We start from the raw sequence: 20,094 nt of genomic DNA, 5'->3' as shown, positions 1-20,094 counted from the left end.
GAAGAAAAGCTATGACAAAGCTAGAGTGCATATTAAAAAGCAGAGATATTAGTTTGCCAACAAAGGTCCATATAGTCATAGTTATGGTTTTTCCAGTAGTCATTTATGGATGTGAGAGTTGGACTATAAAGAAAGCTGAGTGCCGAAGAATCAATGCTTTTGAACTGTGGTGTTGGAAAAGTCCCTTGGACTGCAAGGAGGTCTAACCAGGCCATCCTAAAGGAAATCAGTCCTGAATAGTCATTGGAAGGACTGATGCTGAAGCTGAAACTCCCAATACTTTGGCCACCTGATGTGTAGAACTGACTCATTTGAAAAGACCTGATGCTGGGAAAGATTGAAGGCAGGAGGAGAAGGGGACGACAGAGGATGAGATGGTTGGATGTTCATCACCAACTCGATGAACATGAGTTTGAGCAAGCTCCGGGAGTTGGTGATGGACAGGGAAGCCTGGCGTGTTGCAGTCCATGGGGTCACAAAGAGTCAGACACGAGTGAGTGACTGAACTGAACTGACTGAAGTGCTAGTCTTTTTTTTTTTTTTTTTTAACTTTGGCCACACTGCATCGGGATCTTAGTTCCCCAATCAGCGTCTGAGCCCTGGCCACAGCAGTGAAAGCACTGATTCTTAACCACTAGACTAGTAGGTAACTCAGACAGTTTTATTTGTAATAGCCCCAGACTGGAAAAAAATCCAAATATCCATCAACAGTTGAATGGTTAACCAAACTTTACTATATCCATAAATCAAATATTATTTACCTATAAAAATGAAGCATTGATAAAACAACATGGGTGATCTCAAAATCATGCTGACTGAAAGAAACCAGACAATATACAAGGGGAACATATTGTATGATTCCATATGGCATTATTGCTGGAAAAACATGGATTTGAACTGCCTGGGTTCACTTACATGTATTTTTACAAATAATAAATGCTACATTACTGCAAGGAGATCCAACCAGTCCATTCTGAAGGAAATAAGCCCCAGGATTTCTTTGGAAGGAATGATGCTAAAGCTGAAACTCCAGTACTTTGGCCACCTCATGTGAAGAGTTGACTCACTGGAAAAGACTCTGATGCTGGGAGGGATTGGGGGCAGGAGGAGAAGGGGATGACAGAGGATGGCATCACTGACTCGATGGACGTGAGTTTGAGTGAACTCCAGGAGTTGGTGATGGACAGGGAGGCCTGGCGTGCTGCGATTCATGGGGTCGCAGAGTCGGACACGACTGAGCGACTGAACTGAATTGAACTGACAGTACTACATGAGCTGAGGTTGGTTGAATCTGAGGGTGTGGAACTACGGATACAGAGGGCCAACTCTGTTATACAATGTTCGACTGTGCAGAGAACTGGCACCTCTAACCCTCACGCTGTTTAAGGGTCAGCTGTATATAATAATCTAGAAAATGCAAACTATAGTGATGAAGCAGGGGATGATGGGGGAAGCAGGGAAGGATGAATGGAAGAACAGATTTAAAAAAGGGAACCAAAGAAACTTTTGGGGCTGATGGATATGATAATTATTTTGATTTTGGTGATGGTTGAGTGGATGCATGCATATGTCAAAATCCATCAAATTGTACACTTCAAATATGTGGAATTTATTGTGTATCAATTATGACCTCAATAAAGCTGTTTAAAAAAAGATCAATCATCCATTATAGAAGCATACTTTGGGGACAATTATTAACACTATCTCAATGTGGAAAAAGCTGTACTGGAATTCTTATCACCAAATCAGCAAGAGTGATGTCTATGTTTGAAAAGAAAAATCTACCCTTACCATAGAGACTTGCTGAAGAATTTTCAATTACTTTACTGCATGGTTTCTGTGGCAATTCAACTTCAGTGAGCTGTTTATTTGTATTTGTCTTAATAGTTCTCCTCCCTTTACATGTCACTATTTACCTTATCCCTGAACACTCAGCTGGGCTTCCCGGGCTGCCAATGCAGGAGACATAAGAGACGTGCGTTTGATCCCCAGATCCAGAAGATCCTCTGGAGGAGGGCATGGCAACCCACTCCAGTATTCTTGACTAGAGAATCCCATGGATAGAGGAGGCTGGTGCACTACAGTCCATGGGGTCACAAAGAGTCAGACACGACTGAAGTGACTTAACACGAACACCCAGCTAGTCTCCAACAGTTTCTGTGCTGCCAGCCCTCTCCATGTACCGCAAGAATTAGCTATGAGCTCAGTGAAGGATGAAAAGAGGGACAGGGGAGAATGATTTTATTAGAAGACAAGAGCAGGCAGCCTAAAAAAGACTGCTTGGAGCTGGATTCAATCCATCACTCAGATTCTAAACTAAAAATCACTAGCAGATCACCAGTAACACTGGACGCTGATGCTACTTTCTGTTTGTGTTTATAATCAGGTTTTGACAACAGCCCAAGCTTCTAAATAGAAGATTGAGTTATAGGAAGAAACATGCAGTACGCAAGAAAACTACCTACATGTGACTAACACCTGCTAACTTTTAAATAGTGAGGGCATGGGCTGCTGCTTAGCTCCACTGGAAGTCACAGCAGAGATGACCACCTTGCTGTGCACATACTAGTAACATCAGTAAACCGTGAGTAGCAGTTGAATAACCAACCAAACAGAAAAAGATAAAGCTAAGTTTTTACCTAGATTATGCCTTCTCTTTGGTTTAGTGTAAAAATCAAAACTTGTATTTGGAATGAAGTCTTACCTCCTTTTTTGCTATGTCTTCTGAATAAGCCAAGTATTAGAAAAGCATCTAGGCTAGTTAAGTGGCATGGGTCTCTCAGAGTTAATTCTGCTCTGGAACCTTTCACTGTCAGGTCCGGTAAAGAATCTGCCTGCAATGGTGGGAGACCCAGGTTTGATCCCCGGGTGGGGAAGATCCCCTGGAGAAGGGAATGGCTGCCCACTCCAGTATTCTTGCCTGGAGAATCCCAAGGACGGAGAAGCATGACAGGCGACAGTCCATGGGGTTACAAAGAGTTGGACATGGCTGAGCAACTTTTACAAGCTTTTTCTAGGCTAAACTTATTCTTGTTGTTGCTGTTACTATTATTATTTCCTCAACACGCTTCTTTGCTCCTGCTGTTGAGCTAAGGTGATTGGGTACTTTAGACTGCTGGGTTCCTTCGGTGACAAAGCAGACGCGGTTGGGGAGTATGGACTAGTGTCCAGGTGTTCGGTGGGCAGTACTCTGAACTTAGAGATGACCAGCGTTATGGCTCAAATTTGCAGTTTAGGGAACAGAGACCAAAGGAGGTTCCGTTCCCTCAGATAACCAGATTTCCGCATACTGTGGTTTGCCTTGGATGGGTGTCTGAGCTGAGATAGTGGGGCGCGTTTGGGTAAAGGGTTCAGAATTTGGAGTGCGACCGACCTGGATTGGAACAGAGCTCCTCCACTACTCCGTACTGTGAGAATCCCACAAGCTTCCCCTTAGACCCTCCATGTTCTTCGTCTACGCGCTGCTCCTCACGCCCGCGGCCCAGCGCACAGGAAGCCCCGAGGCCGGTATGGGCCCCGCGCCGACGCTCCCTGCCGGCTGGCCGCCTCCCCGCGCTCGCTGGCCCGCGCCCAACGCTCGGTTCGTGGGACGCCCGCGGCCGGATGCCCTGCGTCCGCACGGTCCTCGGCCTCCTGGCTGCCTGTGGCGCCATCGCCTTCCTTGGCTACTGCATCTACTTCGACCGGAGCCGGCGTGGCGACCCCGCGTTCAAGCGCCGCCTGAGAGAAAGTGAGTGAGACGGCGGCGGAGGCGCGACGGGCCGGGCTGAGCGGGCGGCGGTGGGGCTGACCGGGCCCCCGGGACGAGGCCGGGCCGCGGGGGCCGCCACCGCCTAAGGGCCCGCGGGGCGCACGCAGGCATCTGGAGGGCTCACGACCAGCACGTGCCACGTTGTGTTTGCAGGAAGAAGAGCCCGGCTGCGAAAGGCTGAGGGACGGGGCGCCCAGGTGAAGTGTTTTAGCGACGCTGAGGTGGCGTTACAGTGAGTAACTTCCCGCCGGTGCAGGTAGCGGCTCGGCCTCAGGGTCCCTGGCGGTTTCCTGAGCAGCCATTTCCCATTGCCTCGATGCCTGCCCTCACCCCGCTTCCGCTCGGGCAATATTTAGCTTTTATTGTCCGACATCGGGAGGAAGGAAGGAAGGGAGAACCATCTGGGATCGTGAAAAGGCAGTAATAACGTGGTAGGAAAAGGCACTTCTTTTAGTTTATAAAAAAGAAGAAAGAGGAGCCTTTGCCCTTCCTGAGCCGCGTGCGTGCGCAGTCGCTCGGTCCTGAGCCACACCAGACACTTAAAAAGAGACCCAGGTTTGCCCGGCCCGGTATGGTGCTGTACCGCCCACTCCTCTTCTACGGGGCCTTTCTTCTAGCTCAGAGACAGGATGTATCCTCTTTTTCTCCAAAATTGAATTTGATCAGTCGTTTTGAAGGATAATCACAATTATCTTGGTGATTGGTCCAACTTAACCAACTCACTTCATTTCTCAAACAGAGCGTTCTTGGGCTGTTCTGTGAAATTTTCATGCGGTTGATGCTCGTTTGAGCGCCTCGCATTTGAGTCGATGCCCATGTGAGGCACTGTTCTAAGTGTGGCAGAGGTTAGCAATGGCGAAAGAACATGCCCCATGTAACATGAGCACAGGGGATTCCCTGGTGCTGCTGCTGCTGCCGCCAAGTCGCTTCAGTCGTGTCCGACTCTGTGCGACCCCATAGACGGCAGCCCACCAGGCTGCTCTGTCCCTGGGAGTCTCCAGGCAAGAATACTGGAGTGGTTGTCATTTCCTTCTCCAATGCATGCATGTATGCTAAGTTGCTTCAGTCGTGTCCGACTCTGTGCGACCCCATGGACAGCAGCCCTCCAGGCTCCTCTGTCCACGGGATTCTCCAGGAAGGAATACTGGGGTGGGTTGCCATTTCCTTCTCCCATTCCCTGGTGACTCAGTAGTAGAGAATCCGCCTGGCAATGCTGGAGACCCGGGTTCAATCCCTGGGTGGGGAAGATCCTCTGGAGAAGGAAATAGCAACCCACGCCAGTATTCTTGCCTGGAGAATCCCATGGACAGAGGAGCCTGACAGGCTATAGTTGCAAGAGTCCTACGTGACTTAGCAACTAAACAACAACATCAGGAGCACAGAAGAGGCAGAGGATCACTTTCAGGGCAAGGTTATCATGGAGATGTTCTGCTTACCTATTGCTACTTTCATCTTATAGCTTAAAACTTTATCTTATTTTACTCCTGAATCTTCAGTTTGAGTCGGGCAAGGTGGGGATATCACATTTTTGCTCCACGGACTTCCCCAGTGGCTCAGACGGTAAAGCATCTGCCTACAGTGAGGGAGACCTGGGTTCGATCCCTGGGTCAAGAAGATGCCCTGGAGAAGGAAATAGCAACCCACTCCAGTACTCTTGCCTGGAAAATCCCATGGATGGAGGAACCTGGTAGGCTACAGTCCATGGGGTCGCAAAGAGTCAGACACAACTGAGCGACTTCACTTTCACTTTTCACTTTCATGCATTGGAGAAGGAAATGACAACTCACTCCAGTGTTCTTGCCTGGAGAATCCCAGGGATGGGGGAGCCTGGTGGGCTGCCATCCATGGGGTCGCACAGAGTCGGACACGACTAAAGTGACTTAGCAGACTTAGCAGCCCCAGGGCTACCTGCTGAGTCATCTGAAGGCTTACACCCTCACATATCGGGCAGTTATGCTGGCTTGCCACTTAGTTGGGACTGTTGCACAGAACAGCTACACAAGTCTCTTTGTGGCATGGTCTTCCTCACAGTATGGTGGAAGGGTCGTACTAGGTAAGCAAGTTTGTAATATATTTGTGTGTGTCTGTGTGGGTGTTGATACACACAATTGACCCTTGAACAGCAAGCAGTTGGGGCAGCAACACTACTCTCTGTCAAAAATATGAATACAACTTTATAGTTGGCCCTCTGTATTGGTGGTTCCAAATCTGAGGATTCAACCAACAGCAGATTCTGTAGCACAGTAGCACTGTTTATTGAAAAAAAAAAAACACACACATATAAGTGGACCTGGCAGTTAAAACCCATGTTGTTCAAGGGTCAGTTTATATATGTATTTATTTATACATGTATTTGAGAGAAAACATGAGCCTGCCAGGTGGTGCCAGTTCTGCCTCATTGAGACCCACTCAGTTTTGGAGGCAGAGGAAATGGACTCCAGCTCTTGTTAGAGGAGGCTAGGTTTTGGAAGTGCAAGCAGAACTGGGAATATTGCTGTGGCTGTTTTTGGAACATGCAGTTCTTCACGGAAGACTTTGGGGGTGGCAGATCCTTCTACTCAGTAAATGTTTGACAAAGAAAGGAGTCACAGTTGGGGATGGTGGGAGGTGAGGTTGGAGAGCTAATTAAGGGCCCTGCATCTGGGAAGGCTTTGAAGACCTGAAGTTAAGAAATTCAGATTCAATGGGGGGAATTATTGAAGATTTCTGAGCAGGAATTGTTTTTAAAATAAGGGGAGGAAAAAACCTTGTTACGTTAGATCAGGCAGGAGTGTGCTAGATGGATTGAAGAAAAGGAAAGTTATTGCAGCAGTTCAGGTAAGAGGTAATCAAAGTCCTGAACTGTAGTGGTGTCAGTGGCAATTGGTGATGAGAGATGTGAGATAAACTTTCCAGAAAGAATAGGTAGTTCATGCTCGCTGATGAAAGGGCAGTAGAGAGCAGGAGACACAGATTTCTGGGGATTCAAGATGGAGTCTCATAGAGAAAAAAGGTACAGTTGACAAAGAAAGTAGGAGAGGGAGTATTCAAGGCTGGGCATGAGAGAGGAGATGCTTTCCCTGGGGCAGAGCCTGGGTCAGTTCCACGTCCCTCTCCTTTCACTGCCCTTATAAATGGTTGAAATTAGTGTTTGTTGGTGTGATTATTTGATAAATGCTTTCTGTTTATTAGAATCAACTCCATCAGGGCAGACCTTGTCTGTGTTTTTACTCTCCATTGTCTCCCCAGTGCCTAGAACAATGTCCAGTATATTGTAGGCACCCAACAAATATTTGTTGAATATTGTTGTTTATTGTTCAGTCACTCAGTCGTGTCTAACTCTTTGCGACCCCATGGACTGCAGCATGCCAGGCCTTCCTGTCCATCACCAACTCCGGGAGTTTACTCAAACTCATGTCCATCGAGTCAGTGATGCCATCCAACCATCTCATCCTCTGCCGTCCCCTTCTCCTCCAGCATTCAATCTTTCCCAGCATCAGGGTCTTTTCAAATGAGTCAGCTCTTTGCATCAGGTGGCCAAAGTATTGGAGTTTCAGCTTCAACATCAGTCCTTCCAATGAACACTCAGGACTGATCTCCTTTAGGACGGACTGGTTGGATCTCCTTGCAGTCCAAGGGACTCTCAAGAGTCTTCTCCAACACCACAGTTCAAAAGCATCAATTCTTCGGCATCAGCTTTCTTTATAGTCCAATTCTCATGTCCATATATGACTACTGGAAAAACCATAGCCTTGACTAGATGGACCTTTGTTGGCCAAGTAATGTCTCTGTTTTTTAATATGCTGTCTAGATTGGTCATAACTTTTCTTCCAAGTAATAAGCATCTTTTAATTTCATGGCTGCAGTCACCATCTGCAGTGATTTTGGAGCCCAAAAAAATAAAGTCTGCCACTGTTTCCCATCTATTTGCCATGAAGTGATGGGACCAGATGCCATGATTATTGTAGGCAGAGAGAAACAGCTTGTGCAGAGGCATAGACCTTGAAATTGCAATATTTAAAGTGTGTGGCCAAAGAGATAGCTGAGTGGTAGTTTGGTGTCTTATTGTGGAAGTCTTTGATGCCAAATTTAAAAGTTTTGATATTTTTCTATTGTGGTGGATAACCAGTGATGGTGACTTTATTTCAGGAAGTGGATGTAATTATTTCTTTCTGAAGTATGGGGTGGAGGAGGGAAGTCAAAGACAGGAAAATCAGTGGCAGTCCAGGAGGGAAATGATAAAGATCTGTTTATGTCAAATGAGGAAGAGGCAGAAGCAGGATTTTTCAAATGTTCTTTTATATAATCCTCACAACAACTCTGTTCTTCTAGTTTTATAGATGAATAAACTAAGGCACAGAGAGATGTCTCTTCCTACTTACAGGATCTCTGTTCTTCCTCACCCCAGCCCTTTTTATTTCCCACAGCATGGTCTGTGATTCATCTGCATTAGATTTACCTGGGGCATTTGTTAAAACAGATTATTTGACCCAAGCACCAGCCATTGTGATTTAGGAGGTCAGAGGTAGCCCAGTGGTTGTGCCAGCAGTAATTCTCAGGCTTCAGAATTTAAGAGTCATCTGAGGAGCTCATCAAAAATCCAGATTCCTGAGCTCTACTCAGAGAAATTGATTTGGTAGGTCTAGGTGGAGCCCAAGAAAACTGCAGTTTTAATAGCTCCTTAGGCCCATCCTTTGTGAAACACTGATCTCAGATTCTGCATAATCCCTCATCCCCCTGGAAGCTCCTTCTCTTCTCACTAAGTGAACTCAGATCTCTAGACCTGGGGCTCCAGATTTTGCCTGCCTGCCAGACTCTGTAGTCTTCGATGTTCTGTAGGCACCTCTGCTTTTTGTGTTCAGAAGTAAATTCATCATCTCATCCCTTGCCAGTGTTCCTTTTCCTGTTTCCCTGTGATGCTGATTTTGCTCTCTGTTGTGACCCCGCTCAAATATCAACCTCACCTTCCACAGTCAATCCCCAATTCTTATTTTTCTGTTTTGTGTCTCATACTCTGGGCTTCCCCAGTGGCTTAGCAGTAAAGATGGGGGTTCCATCCCTTGGTTGGGAAGATCCCTTGGAGAAGGAAATGGCAACCCACTCCAGTATTCTTGTCTGGGAAATCCCATGGACAGAGGAGCCTGGCGGGCTACAGTCCATGGGGTCACAAGAGTTGGACACGACTCAGCCACTAAACCACCCACAACCATCTCATACTCTTTTCCCTTTGTTTCCCTTGCTCCTTCACTACTTCAGGCTTTTATTACCTTTTACCCAGAATATTATAATAACTTCCTAACTTATCTTACTACCTCTTATGCTGTCAGAGTAAATTCCTTGTAATCTGTAGCTCTGTAATGTAGCTCCATACTCTGCAGATGAAAGATGAACCCACTTAGCTTCGCACCATGGACCTGGCATCTTGGGTGCCTTCTATATAGATAGCCTGCTTTTCCTAGGAATTAGACATAATATATGGAAAGCTTTCAGTCCATAGCTGGGCTTCAGTAACTGGTATTTATCATTGTTGCTTCATTCACCATATTATAATCCAGCTATGTAAGATCACTTGAGATTTTCCCTGCAATTTTTTGTCAATTGTACTTTTTTTTTTTAATTAGACCACTCAGTCAGGATTTCTTCTTTAAAAAATTTATTTAATTTTTTTGGCTGCACTGGGTCTTTGTTACTGCATGTGGGCTTTCTCTGGTTGCCGGGAGCAGAGAGCTACTCTTTGTTGCAGTGTGAGGGCTTCTCGTTGTGGTGGGTTCTCTCACTGCAGAGCACAGGCTCAAGGCATGCAGGCTTCCTTAGTTGTGGCACACAGGCCTGGTTGCCCCGCAGGATGTGGAATCTTCTTGGACCAGGAATTGAACCTGTGTCCCCTGCATTGACAGGCGGATTCTTAACCACTGGACCACCAGGGAAGCCCACTTGTACTCTTTCTTCATCAGACTTTCACTGAGCTTCTCCACATCTCAAATGCCATCTTTTCTGAGGAACTTTCCCTGGTCTCCAAACCAAATGGAATGTGTTAATATTTTGAGCCTCAGAAGACACTGGACTTTGTTGTTGATGTGTTACTGATCTCAGGCATACTTATTTTTTCTCTTGGTTAGACTCTGGGCTCCATGGGGATGGGCACAGGAGTCTAGATCTGCTTCCCTCTCCAGCTCTCCTAGAGTGTCCTGCTCTTGTTCACTAAATATCTCTTGAATGAACCTTGTGATTGTCACCAGTGCAAGTTTGATGCATGGTACTGGATGCTTGGGGCTGGTGCACTGGGACGACCCAGAGGGATGGTACGGGGAGGGAGGAGGGTGGGGGGTTCGGGATGGGGAACACGTGTATACCTGTGGTGGATTCATGTTGATGTATGGCAAAACCAATACAATATTGTAAAGAAATTAACCTCCAATTAAAATAAATTTATATTTAAAAAAACAACAACAAAAAAGAAACTTGTGATTGTGCTGATGACATGATCATCAGCATGTCTGCTGATAAAAGCTTAAAATATGATCTCATCTGCTGGTTCATCCTCTTTAAAAAAGATAATTCTTGGGGAAAACAAACTCAAAAACCCTCCGGATATAAAAGACTGAAGCTGAAGTGACTGTGGAGTGGATACTTTGAGCATGGTTTGCCCACTTTAGCTTTAAAGACAGCTCTTAGCTTAGTACCAGTGATGACCCTATCCTGAGAACCTGGTCACTTTCTTCAAACAGGCTGTAGCAAACCATAGCATCCTTCTGAATATCACCAACTGCCCTGTCAACCCCCACCATGCCCTTTGCTAAATCAACAAGCAGTGTTAATACTCTAAGCAAGAAAATAGTTTTGCAACATACAAAGAAAGCTACCTTTGTTAGAGTTGGTTACAGTGGATTTCTCCTATGTGTACTTAGCAAGCTGGGTAAAATATGAAGTTGTTACAAGTTGTTCAAACGTGAATATGCCATGTTTTTCTTTTTTTTTTTTTTTAGGAGGGTGGGATTCAACTTTTTTACAATTATAACCAGAGCTAAATTAAGAAATTACCCTAGTCTACTGACTTTATTTCTCAGAGTTGTTAGATCTAAATGACAATATAACTCATGAAAATATATGGAAAAGTACAAAAGCTGATGTAAAATGGTAATCAGGGTGTCAAAGGATTAGGGTAACTGAAGAAGGAAACTGTCCGGGCTGCAGACTGGCAGGCAGTGGCTGTGCTGGTTTAACAAAGTGCCATCTAGGAAGGCCATCAAATGTGCGTGGTGACAAATCACAGCCACCGTCTGCCATGTTTTTTTGCTTTTTTTTTTTAGTTGCCTGAAATTATAACTCCATTTTAAGAAATTGTTTTAAATATAAAGAGCAACTGCATTTGTCATATTCTGCATTTAGAGACTAGATTCAAGATGTGCTTTTAAAATAAAAGTTAGCCTGCCAGGCTCCTCTGTTCATGGGATTTCCCAGGCAAGAATACTGGAGTGGGTTGCCATTTCCTTCTCCAGGCGATCTTCTGAACCCAGGGGTCGAACCCAAGTCTTCTGCATCAGGCAGGCATTGGCAGCTGGATTCTTCACTGCTGAGCCATGAGAGAAGCCCCCAGTTTTGGCTAGTAACCATATACCTTACATTTGTTACTTATTGTTAAATATTCTGTGACTCTTTTAGTTGTGGGATCCAGCAAAAAATGAAAAATTACAAGAATTTTTTCTGCAAGAGGTACGAATGGGAGAACTTTGGTTATCCAGAGGTAAGACTGTAAACATACTTTTGTAAGCAGTTATTTATGATAACTGATGTTTGAGAAATATTTATGGATTGGTATTTTTATGTCAAAAAACTTCAACTAGCTAGATGTGTTAACCAGCTTGCTTCAGTTAGAGAAACTGTCCCAGCATTTTCACTTCATTGCTGTCCAGCTCCACTCTGTTAGAGTCTGTATTTAAGTTCATGTTGCAGTCTTGGAAGTGGGCAGAGAGAAGCAAAACCAAATACAAGAACACCTTATTTACTGTCAGATAAAATTCTAAGTAAGTGAGTTTTCCAAATGACTAAATGTTGTATGAATCAAAATGTAAAAAAAAAAAAAAATTAACTTCTTTATAAAAATTTTCCTGCCTAAGCATATTCTTAATAAAATACTTACTTTGATGATAAAATTATTATGAGTGATCATTCAGTGTAATGATACCTGTGGGGGTACCCTGCACTTAATGACCATGAATTGTGTTTTGAATTATGACTTATCCCCACATACACCAAGATAGATTTGCGAAACTTCACAATGTTGTCAGGGAAAATGATGGTAGATAATATTTTATAAACATTGTATATAGTAATATCTTTATTGTGGTGTTTAACACTAGACAGGAAAATTGTTTTGAGGCTTCTTATGTAAAGCATAAATGATACTGTTGTATGCATGAGCACCACACCCATTTATGTCTTTTTTTCACGTGCTGCAAATTCCCATGTATACCACAGTGCCTACAGCTATTTCTGCTTCTCTTTTTTGTCATTTTTGGAGACTTTTTTTTCACTCTGCATTTAGAGGGTAACATCCTCCAGGATTTATAAAAGCAAAAAGTAAGTCAAAATCCTGGAAAACTCATAGCAATATCCACGAATATTTTTTAATCCAATGTTTTAAATGTTTTAATCCAATGGCTTAAATGTTTTAAGAAATGAAAAAGCCATTCAAAGGCATTGCGTATTAATCATCATAATTTGTAATTTCAGTACTTTTATTCAGTACAAATGTTAATGACAAAATGAATAGTTAGAGCTGACTTAAACGACGTAAATAGGAGTTATTTTATACAAGGTGATGAAACATAAACTTTAAGGACTTTCATTTCCAAGGGCCTCTTTCAAGGTTCTGGGAAGGTTCCTGCCAATCTTGTATTCTTAATTTCATATTCTTTTTCTTAAAAGGGGCCCCAGATTACATAAACTAAGGGCCACACAAATCTTGATGAAGCCCTGCTGCTGCTAAGTCACTTCAGTCGTGTCCCACTCCGTGTGACCCCATAGACGGCAGCCCACCAGGCTCCCCCGTCCCTGGGTATACTCCTTTGTTATAGAGGCAATTAAAATACAAAGAACCTTTCACTTTTAACATTTTTTGAGTTGCTGCTGCTGCTGCTGCTAAGTCGCTTCAGTTGTGTCCGACTCTGTGCGACCCCATAGACGGCAGCCCACCAGGCTCCCCCATCCCTGGGATTCTCCAGGCAAGAGTACTGGAGTGGGGTGCCATTAGGACAGTATAAATATGGATAGGAAAATGATGAATTATAAATCAAAAGAAAAATAATTTTATTATATTTTTATTTAAGAGCTATCATGTAATATAGAGGTGAATATTACAAATATTGAGATGATGACAAAAATTGCAAACTTGAGTTTTTAAATTTTTCTCTCCAGGATAACATTATTTCTGTGAGCCCCTAAAATAATTAGCACTTTTAGGGTTATATACTTCTACTTTATTTCTAAAATTCTCATTGGTTGCTTATTCTTTAAATCCCCACCAAACCCAAAACCAATTAAATAAGAATCTCTGGGGTAGGACCCAGGTATCAGGATTTTTTTTTATTGAAGTATCATTGGTTTACAATGTTGTGTTACTTTCAAGTGTACAGCACAGTGGTTCAGTTATACATATATTCTTTTTCAGATTTTTTTCTTAAAGGATCTTGAGTATAGTTCCCTATAGTTCCCTTGTTGGTTACCTATTTCGTATTTAGCAGTGTGTATAAATTAATCTCAAACTTGTAATTTGTCTCTCCCCATTGGTTACCATAACTTTGTTTTCTGTTTGAGTCTATTTGTTTTGTAAATAAGTTCATTTGTGTCATTTTTTTTAGATTCCATGTTAGTGATATGACAGTGTATTTATCTTTCTGACTTACTTCACTTAGTATGATAATCTCTGGGTCCATCCGTGTCACTGCAAATGACATTATTTTGTTCTTTTTTATGGCTGAGTAGTATTCCGTTGTTTATATGTACCACATCTTATTTATCATTTACCTGTCGGTGGACCTTTAGGTAGCTTCCATGTCTTGGTAAATAATGCTGTAGTGAACAATGGGGTGCATGTATCTTTTCAAATTATGGTTTTCTCCAGATGTAATATACAAGTTATTATTCTTTAAACTCCCCTAGGTTATTACAACACACTGGTTGAGAAACACTGTTCTAATGCAGTAATTTTTCAGCCGATTTTCTGTAATTCTTCTCCAGTCACTTCTGCCACCACTGCCCACCCAGTTTTCACTACTTTGCTGTCAGGTAGTTCTGTGGCTGTCTCAGTTGTTTTTATGTCTATGTAACCAGAGGGACCACAGAGCCAAAAATTTTAATAGAAATCTCTGATTAGCTAATTTGATTGGATTTAATTGTTGGTTGACCTAATTAACCAAACTAATTAGTTTTGGAGTTATGTTAGCTCCATCGACTTGAGAGCAGTCTACCACTTTTTCTTTCTTTAAAGGGTTTGATACAAAGTGTTTGTTTCCTACTTAGTTATATTAAATATGTCAAAATTTCAACTTTTGTTATTACAAAACATGTGAAAGAGGGGCAGCACACTGCAGTCTCAAGGTTCAGAAAATTAGGTGCTATTACTGATTCTGGCATTAATTAGCTTTGAAACCTTAAATTATTTCACTGATCTTTGCCTGATTTTCCTAAAACGAGGTAGTGAGATTAAGTGATTACATGTTTTAACTTAAAGTCCTATCATTAATGTCCACTCTTCACAAATTTTCATTCTTATTTTATAGCCAGTCATCCTAAAACTCATCTGTCTTCCCCTAGATACATAATTCATGGTTACACTAAATCATGTTTCAGCTCTTTAATAATAGTCTATTTTGTGAAAGTCTCATTTAGCTAGGATATCAAGATGTCTCATCTATAATGTTTCATCAACCACATAGGTAAAAATAACTCATATCACTAATGACAGACACCAGCCTTTTTAAAATAAACTCAATATTCCCTCTTGCACACTCAGATTGCAGAACATGAACATTTTCAATTCAAGAGTGCACTTTTAAATGGTAATTTGGGTCAGAAAGTTATTCACACTGCAGCCTGATCACAGTGAATCTAATAGGCAGCTCAACATTTCCCTGTTTATACTATTTATTCTTTTTGAGATTTGTTCATAGTCTTTAGTTTGATATGCTTTTGTAGTTTTAATGCTTGGTGCTTTCTTGATAATTTGTAGAATATATGTTTGAGGAACTTTAAAATCCTGCTCTAAACTTATCAATCTATTCAGGAGAGCATCGAATGGGGGTTGAACATCTCAGCAATGCCCTTTTGGTGTGTGGGCAACCACAGGAACTTCTGAAAGTTTTCAAACACACACTTCCTCCCAAGGTATTTGAGATGCTATTGCACAAAATTCCCCGTATTTGCCAGGTAAGCACATATTTATCTTTGTTAAATGAACACTGTAAATAACCATGTTGGGCTTGATTAGATAAAAATAGCAAAGTATGTGTGTGAATGACCCTAAGTTTTAAATGAGTAACATCTCTGAATTTTTGTTTGCTTTTCTTAAGATGAAACAAATTTCTTCTTTCATGTTCCTTTGACTATGATGGATTGTATATTTTGTTGAGTATTATACACGTTTCAACATTTCAACTTTAAAGTTAACATTGTTTATTTTTGTACTTTCTGTTATTGACTGACTGCAGTGTCAACAGAGGCCTATAAGTGGTATTCTTAGATAAATGACCTAATGGCCTATAGAATGAACATAGAAAACTGTATATTATCGAAGCAGAATAATACTTCTACTTTCCAATATGACAAAACACAGAAATCACTTTGGTAAATTTAAACATATAGGCTAACAAACTGCTTGCTGCGTGTACTTATATGTTAATCAGAACTTCCTGCAAATGCTTGGAATTGTTTAGCTCTGAGGTGCTACTTTAGTTTACTTTTTATTACAATTGATCACATGCAGTAGCTGAGAATATACTGTATACTGTTGGTCTGACTTGGAATCATTCATGGTGGATTCTCAGCTTTTAAACAAAATACAAAGCAACAGTCTCCACTAAAGCACAATAATCAACTCTTAAGCATTCCCAAGCTAGTGTCAGATGGAATGTTTCCTCAAGATATATGAAAATATAGCTAGGATAAGAATGTGTAGTGCCCACCGTGACACAAGAAAGGAGAAAAGAAAAGGATCATGCATTAAAATGATTAGCAAGTAACTATTTTATGTATTTACCAGCAATTTGAGGCAGACATGAATGAACAGGAATACTTGGAGGATGATCGTGACTGAAAAACACTTCAGCGTATCCACAGTCCAGTCAGAATGCTATGGAATTATATAGTATAAACAACTGCTTGGTGATACTTATAGTAATAAAATTTCTTCTGTCTCATACATGATATTTTGCTTTAAAATTAACAGTTACAATTGAAGAAACAATGGTTTATTTTTCTAATCAAGTGACCAAGCTGCTGAATCTTAAGGCCTCAACAAGTGTTGCATCTTATTATTTTCATTGAACAATAAGACCTTCTATTTTGATTATTCCTGTATATAACAATTTTGTTTCTCCAGTTGTTTCCATTTGCCAGTCATGACAGATGGTTTAACATGGTGGCTACTGCTTTCAGAGGATTCTATCAGGTGAATCCTCATTTCCAGTGCAATAGCTGTTGGCAATCTTTCATCAAAAGTCCATCTGTTAGGACTTCTCTATCGTGGTTGGCCAAGGAGTCCTGCTTTGGCAGCCAGGGCTTCATTCTGCTGAATGTGATATTCCTGAAATCTCATAGATATTCGTTGAGTCATTTTTAAATACTTCTGTAAGCAATGTTCTGAACAGGTAGTCTAGAAATAAAAAGACCCAAGAGGCAACACAGAAATATTAATTAAAAATATTGCACATATTCTAAAAGAATAAACAGTGGGTACTTTTCTTTCTTCAAATATGTTTGAGAATTAAACGGTATCAATAAGTCACAATTGATCATAGCTTTCAACTGTTAATACCTTCATATATTTATAAAAATTAGTACATACTGAATGCTTACCAGTTTGTAGGTACTAAAAACAATGGTAATTCCCTGCCTTCTGGACTAGATTTTCTGTAGGTATGTTTCAGTAGTAAGGGAAATTCCACATTCCCATCTGTTATTCTGATTGTCAAAATGTAGGTCCAGTAGCAGGTTTGTTCCTTTTTAATGAGAAAGTCCATTCTCAATGTTGCTATTATTATTATTATAATAATTTTGGCCACGTTGTGCGGCTTGTGGGATCTTTGTTCCCTGACCGGGATTGAACCCAGGCTGTCAGCAGTGAAAGCACAGAGCCCTAACCACTGGACTGCCAGGGAATTCCCAATTCTTAATTTTCAACTTTTTACTTTTTAATAAGACTATTTTACTTAGCATCTCTCAAACTTTGTCATTTATTTAACAAACACTTATTGGATTGCTGTTTATATTAATATGTTAAGTTCTTGGCATTAAAATTTATCAGCATCTTCCACTGGAGGAAGTTTGTGTCACTTTTAGCAAATACATAAATGTTTTGAAGAGATTATTAAAAGTTAAGATTTGGAACTGGGATTTCAGAGTCCATCTATGCAATATGAGCCACCAGATTCAAGCTCTGCTTTTTCCAAAATTAACCTGAGTTCTCAGGGTTAGATAGGAGAGCTGTGTCAAGTTTCTCTAGCCTGGGCATCTTGACTAAAATCTAATTATTAAGAATCTTTGGGGAACACATGTACACCCATGGCTGATTCATGCCAATGTATGGCAAAAACTACTACAATATCGTAAAGTAATTAGCCTCCAATTAAAAAAAAAAAAAAGAATCTTTGCTGTGGAACAATATTCAGGAAGTCCCAGGCATCTTCTCTTTAAAAAGTCTGCCATAGTTCAGAGTGGCTGTGATACTAAATTTGATATCATTCAATTCAATGCCACAGAGTCCTTGGCTGTTTAAGTTCCTTTGAGCAAAGGAACATATAAAAGATAGTCTAAATTCACTAACACATGAAGAGATGCTCAACATTGCTCATTATTAGAGAAATGCAAATCAAAACTGCAAAGAGATAATTACCTCACACCGGTCAGAACGGCCATCATCAAAAAGTCTACAAACAATAAATGCTGGAGAGGGTGTAGAGAAAAGGGAACGCTTTTGCACTGTTGGTGGGAATGTAAATTGATACAGCCACTATGGAAGACCATATGGAGATTCCTTAAAAAACTAGGAATAAAACCAGCATATGACCCAGCAATCCCACTCCTAGGCATATACAGTGAGGAAACCAAAACTGAAAAAGACACATGTATCCCATTGTTCATTGCAACACTATTTACAATAGCTAGAACATGGAAGCAACCTAGGTGTCCATCGAGAGATGAATGGATAAAGAAACTGTGGTACATATACACAATGGAATATTACTCAACCATAAAAAAGAACACATTTAAGTCAGTTCTGATGAGGTGAATGAACCAAGAACCTATTACAGAGTGAAGTGACTCAGAAAGAAAAGATAAATACCATATTCTAATGCATATATATGGAATCTAGAAAAATGGTACTGAAGAATTTATTTAAAGGACAGCAATGGAGAAAGAGACATAGAGAATAGACTTATGGACATGGGGAGAGGGGAGGAGAGGGTGAGATGTATGGAAAGAGTAACATGGAAACTTACATTACCATATGTAAAATAGACAGCCAACAGGAATTTACTGTATGGCTCAGGAAACTCAAACAGGGGCTCTGTATCAATCTAGAGGGGTGGGTTGGGGTGGGAGATGGGAGGGAGGTTCAAAAGGGAGGGGATATATGTATACTTATGGCTGCTTCATGTTGAGGTTTGACAGAAAACAACAAAATTCTATAAAGCAATTATCCTTCAATAAAAAAAGATAGCCTAAATTCATATAATAACTTGGAACAAGGAAAATGTTGAGGGGCATCCTATTTATATTGTTTATGATGACCTTAGAGAATTTTTAGTGAGCAACAGTTTTCATACCTCTTCAGGTTTTACTTCTCTTGTTGTGAAGTCTTTAACACAGTCCAAAAAGCAGGTTTCTGTAAGTTTATTGTAGGTTCCAAGAAATTCCTTAAACTACAAACAAATCAGAAGGTTCTTTAATAACAGGTTTTTAAAACAAATGTTTTAAATACTGATGTATCTAGGCAAAATATCCTGTAATACTTGAAAGGTTCTTTTACTACCTTCAATAGGTATAATATGATCTACAAAATATAATCAGATTTTCTAGTTGAATATTTATCCTTTCCTGGATTACCTTTCAAACTATCTGAAAAATTTGCTTCATATCATTTAACATCCATCTGTGGAAATGAAATATAAATATTTTGTGAGATCACTGACTGACATGGTTGTATCCACTAATGCCTTTAAGTTTTGCAAAATCCCTTTTCCTTAATTATATTACCTTACCTGTTTTATCTGATCAGATTCTGGTATTTGTGCAGCCATATTCTTTTGGTACGTTATTAGTCACCTGATTTAAAAGTAAAAAGTTTTGTCAGTCTGTATACAAATGTTTTTAGGCTAATTGAAGGTAATAAAAACAAGGAATAGATTATGAAATAGAATTGAAACAAGTCTACTTGAAATTACTGTTCAAATTTTATAGATTTCTAACTGATTATATAATTATATGCCATGCCTCCCAATTTCCCAGGTCATTAATAAGAACCTTATAGTTTAGAATTTTTTAATGTTAGCTAGCTATAAGACCCAAAATCCCTATATATCTAAATCTCCAATTTTAAGACAGTTTGCTCTGTTACTTTGCAAAGCCATGTGTTAAAGCCCCATTCATAGTAGAGTTTTATAGGAAAGAAATCTCTAGTATCTCTCTATAAGTACTTAAGTTAACTGTTCCACTGGTTGCTAACACAACTTAGACCTGTGGTATTAAAGATCCTTTTTACAAACACCATCTACTTAAGACCTACCAGAAACTTCTGAATATATGACACTTGTGATCTAACTTGGGGGCAACAGAGAAGTGACGATAAGGAAGTCAAAGAGCCTTTCTGAATTACTGGGATTTTCACATATCCTAAGCGGAGGACACAGGATCAGTTAATTCTGACACAGGAATGTGTCACATTACTTATTCTATCCTGGCTAGTTCTAGAACAGATGAAATATACAAAAGATTTGTATAAAACAAAGCTGTTTAAAACAGAAACAACATGTAAAGGAAGAAAAAACAAATGCTAATTATGTATACTGCAAACTAACAGAATTTATATGTATTTAGCTTTGAGTTTCCTGGTAACCAATACAAAAAAGATAAAACTGGATATGTAT

General features: G+C 40.7%; 2 protein-coding genes across 3 annotated transcripts in view; one reads left to right on the top strand and one right to left on the bottom strand.

Moving 5' to 3' along the window:
- The first annotated feature begins 3,527 nt into the window (after positions 1-3,527).
- Positions 3,528-16,516, top strand: TOMM20L (translocase of outer mitochondrial membrane 20 like). Its single transcript, XM_006069744.4, has 5 exons — positions 3,528-3,730; positions 3,905-3,948; positions 11,393-11,474; positions 15,015-15,157; positions 15,990-16,516. Exons 1-5 carry the CDS (start codon positions 3,604-3,606, stop codon positions 16,041-16,043), a joined length of 450 nt encoding a protein of 149 aa, XP_006069806.1. The 5' UTR covers positions 3,528-3,603; the 3' UTR covers positions 16,044-16,516.
- The window catches only part of TIMM9 (translocase of inner mitochondrial membrane 9), a 16,233-nt gene continuing 12,094 nt past the window's right edge, over positions 15,956-20,094 (bottom strand). For both annotated transcript variants that reach the window (XM_006069746.4, XM_006069745.4), the window contains 3 exons: positions 19,210-19,273; positions 18,775-18,870; positions 15,956-16,601 (listed from right to left, as the gene is read on the bottom strand). In XM_006069746.4, coding sequence (XP_006069808.1) covers positions 16,467-16,601; positions 18,775-18,870; positions 19,210-19,248 — 270 coding nt within the window. In that variant the 5' untranslated portion in view covers positions 19,249-19,273 and the 3' untranslated portion in view covers positions 15,956-16,466. The remainder of the gene's footprint in view (positions 16,602-18,774; positions 18,871-19,209; positions 19,274-20,094) is intronic.

Source organism: Bubalus bubalis, chromosome 11 (assembly GCF_019923935.1).
Source record: "Bubalus bubalis isolate 160015118507 breed Murrah chromosome 11, NDDB_SH_1, whole genome shotgun sequence".
Classification (NCBI taxonomy): Eukaryota; Metazoa; Chordata; class Mammalia; order Artiodactyla; family Bovidae; genus Bubalus; species Bubalus bubalis.
This window is presented reverse-complemented; position numbering and strand designations above follow the sequence as displayed.

Bases quoted from the DNA above. Each gene is read 5' to 3' on its own strand.
- TOMM20L (XM_006069744.4), top strand. From the start codon at position 3,604: ATGCCCTGCGTCCGCACGGTCCTCGGCCTCCTGGCTGCCTGTGGCGCC. The intron at 3,949-11,392 runs GTGAAGTGTTTT...TGACTCTTTTAG, and splicing joins CTGAGGGACGGGGCGCCCAG to TTGTGGGATCCAGCAAAAAA. The intron at 11,475-15,014 runs GTAAGACTGTAA...CAATCTATTCAG, and splicing joins AGAACTTTGGTTATCCAGAG to GAGAGCATCGAATGGGGGTT.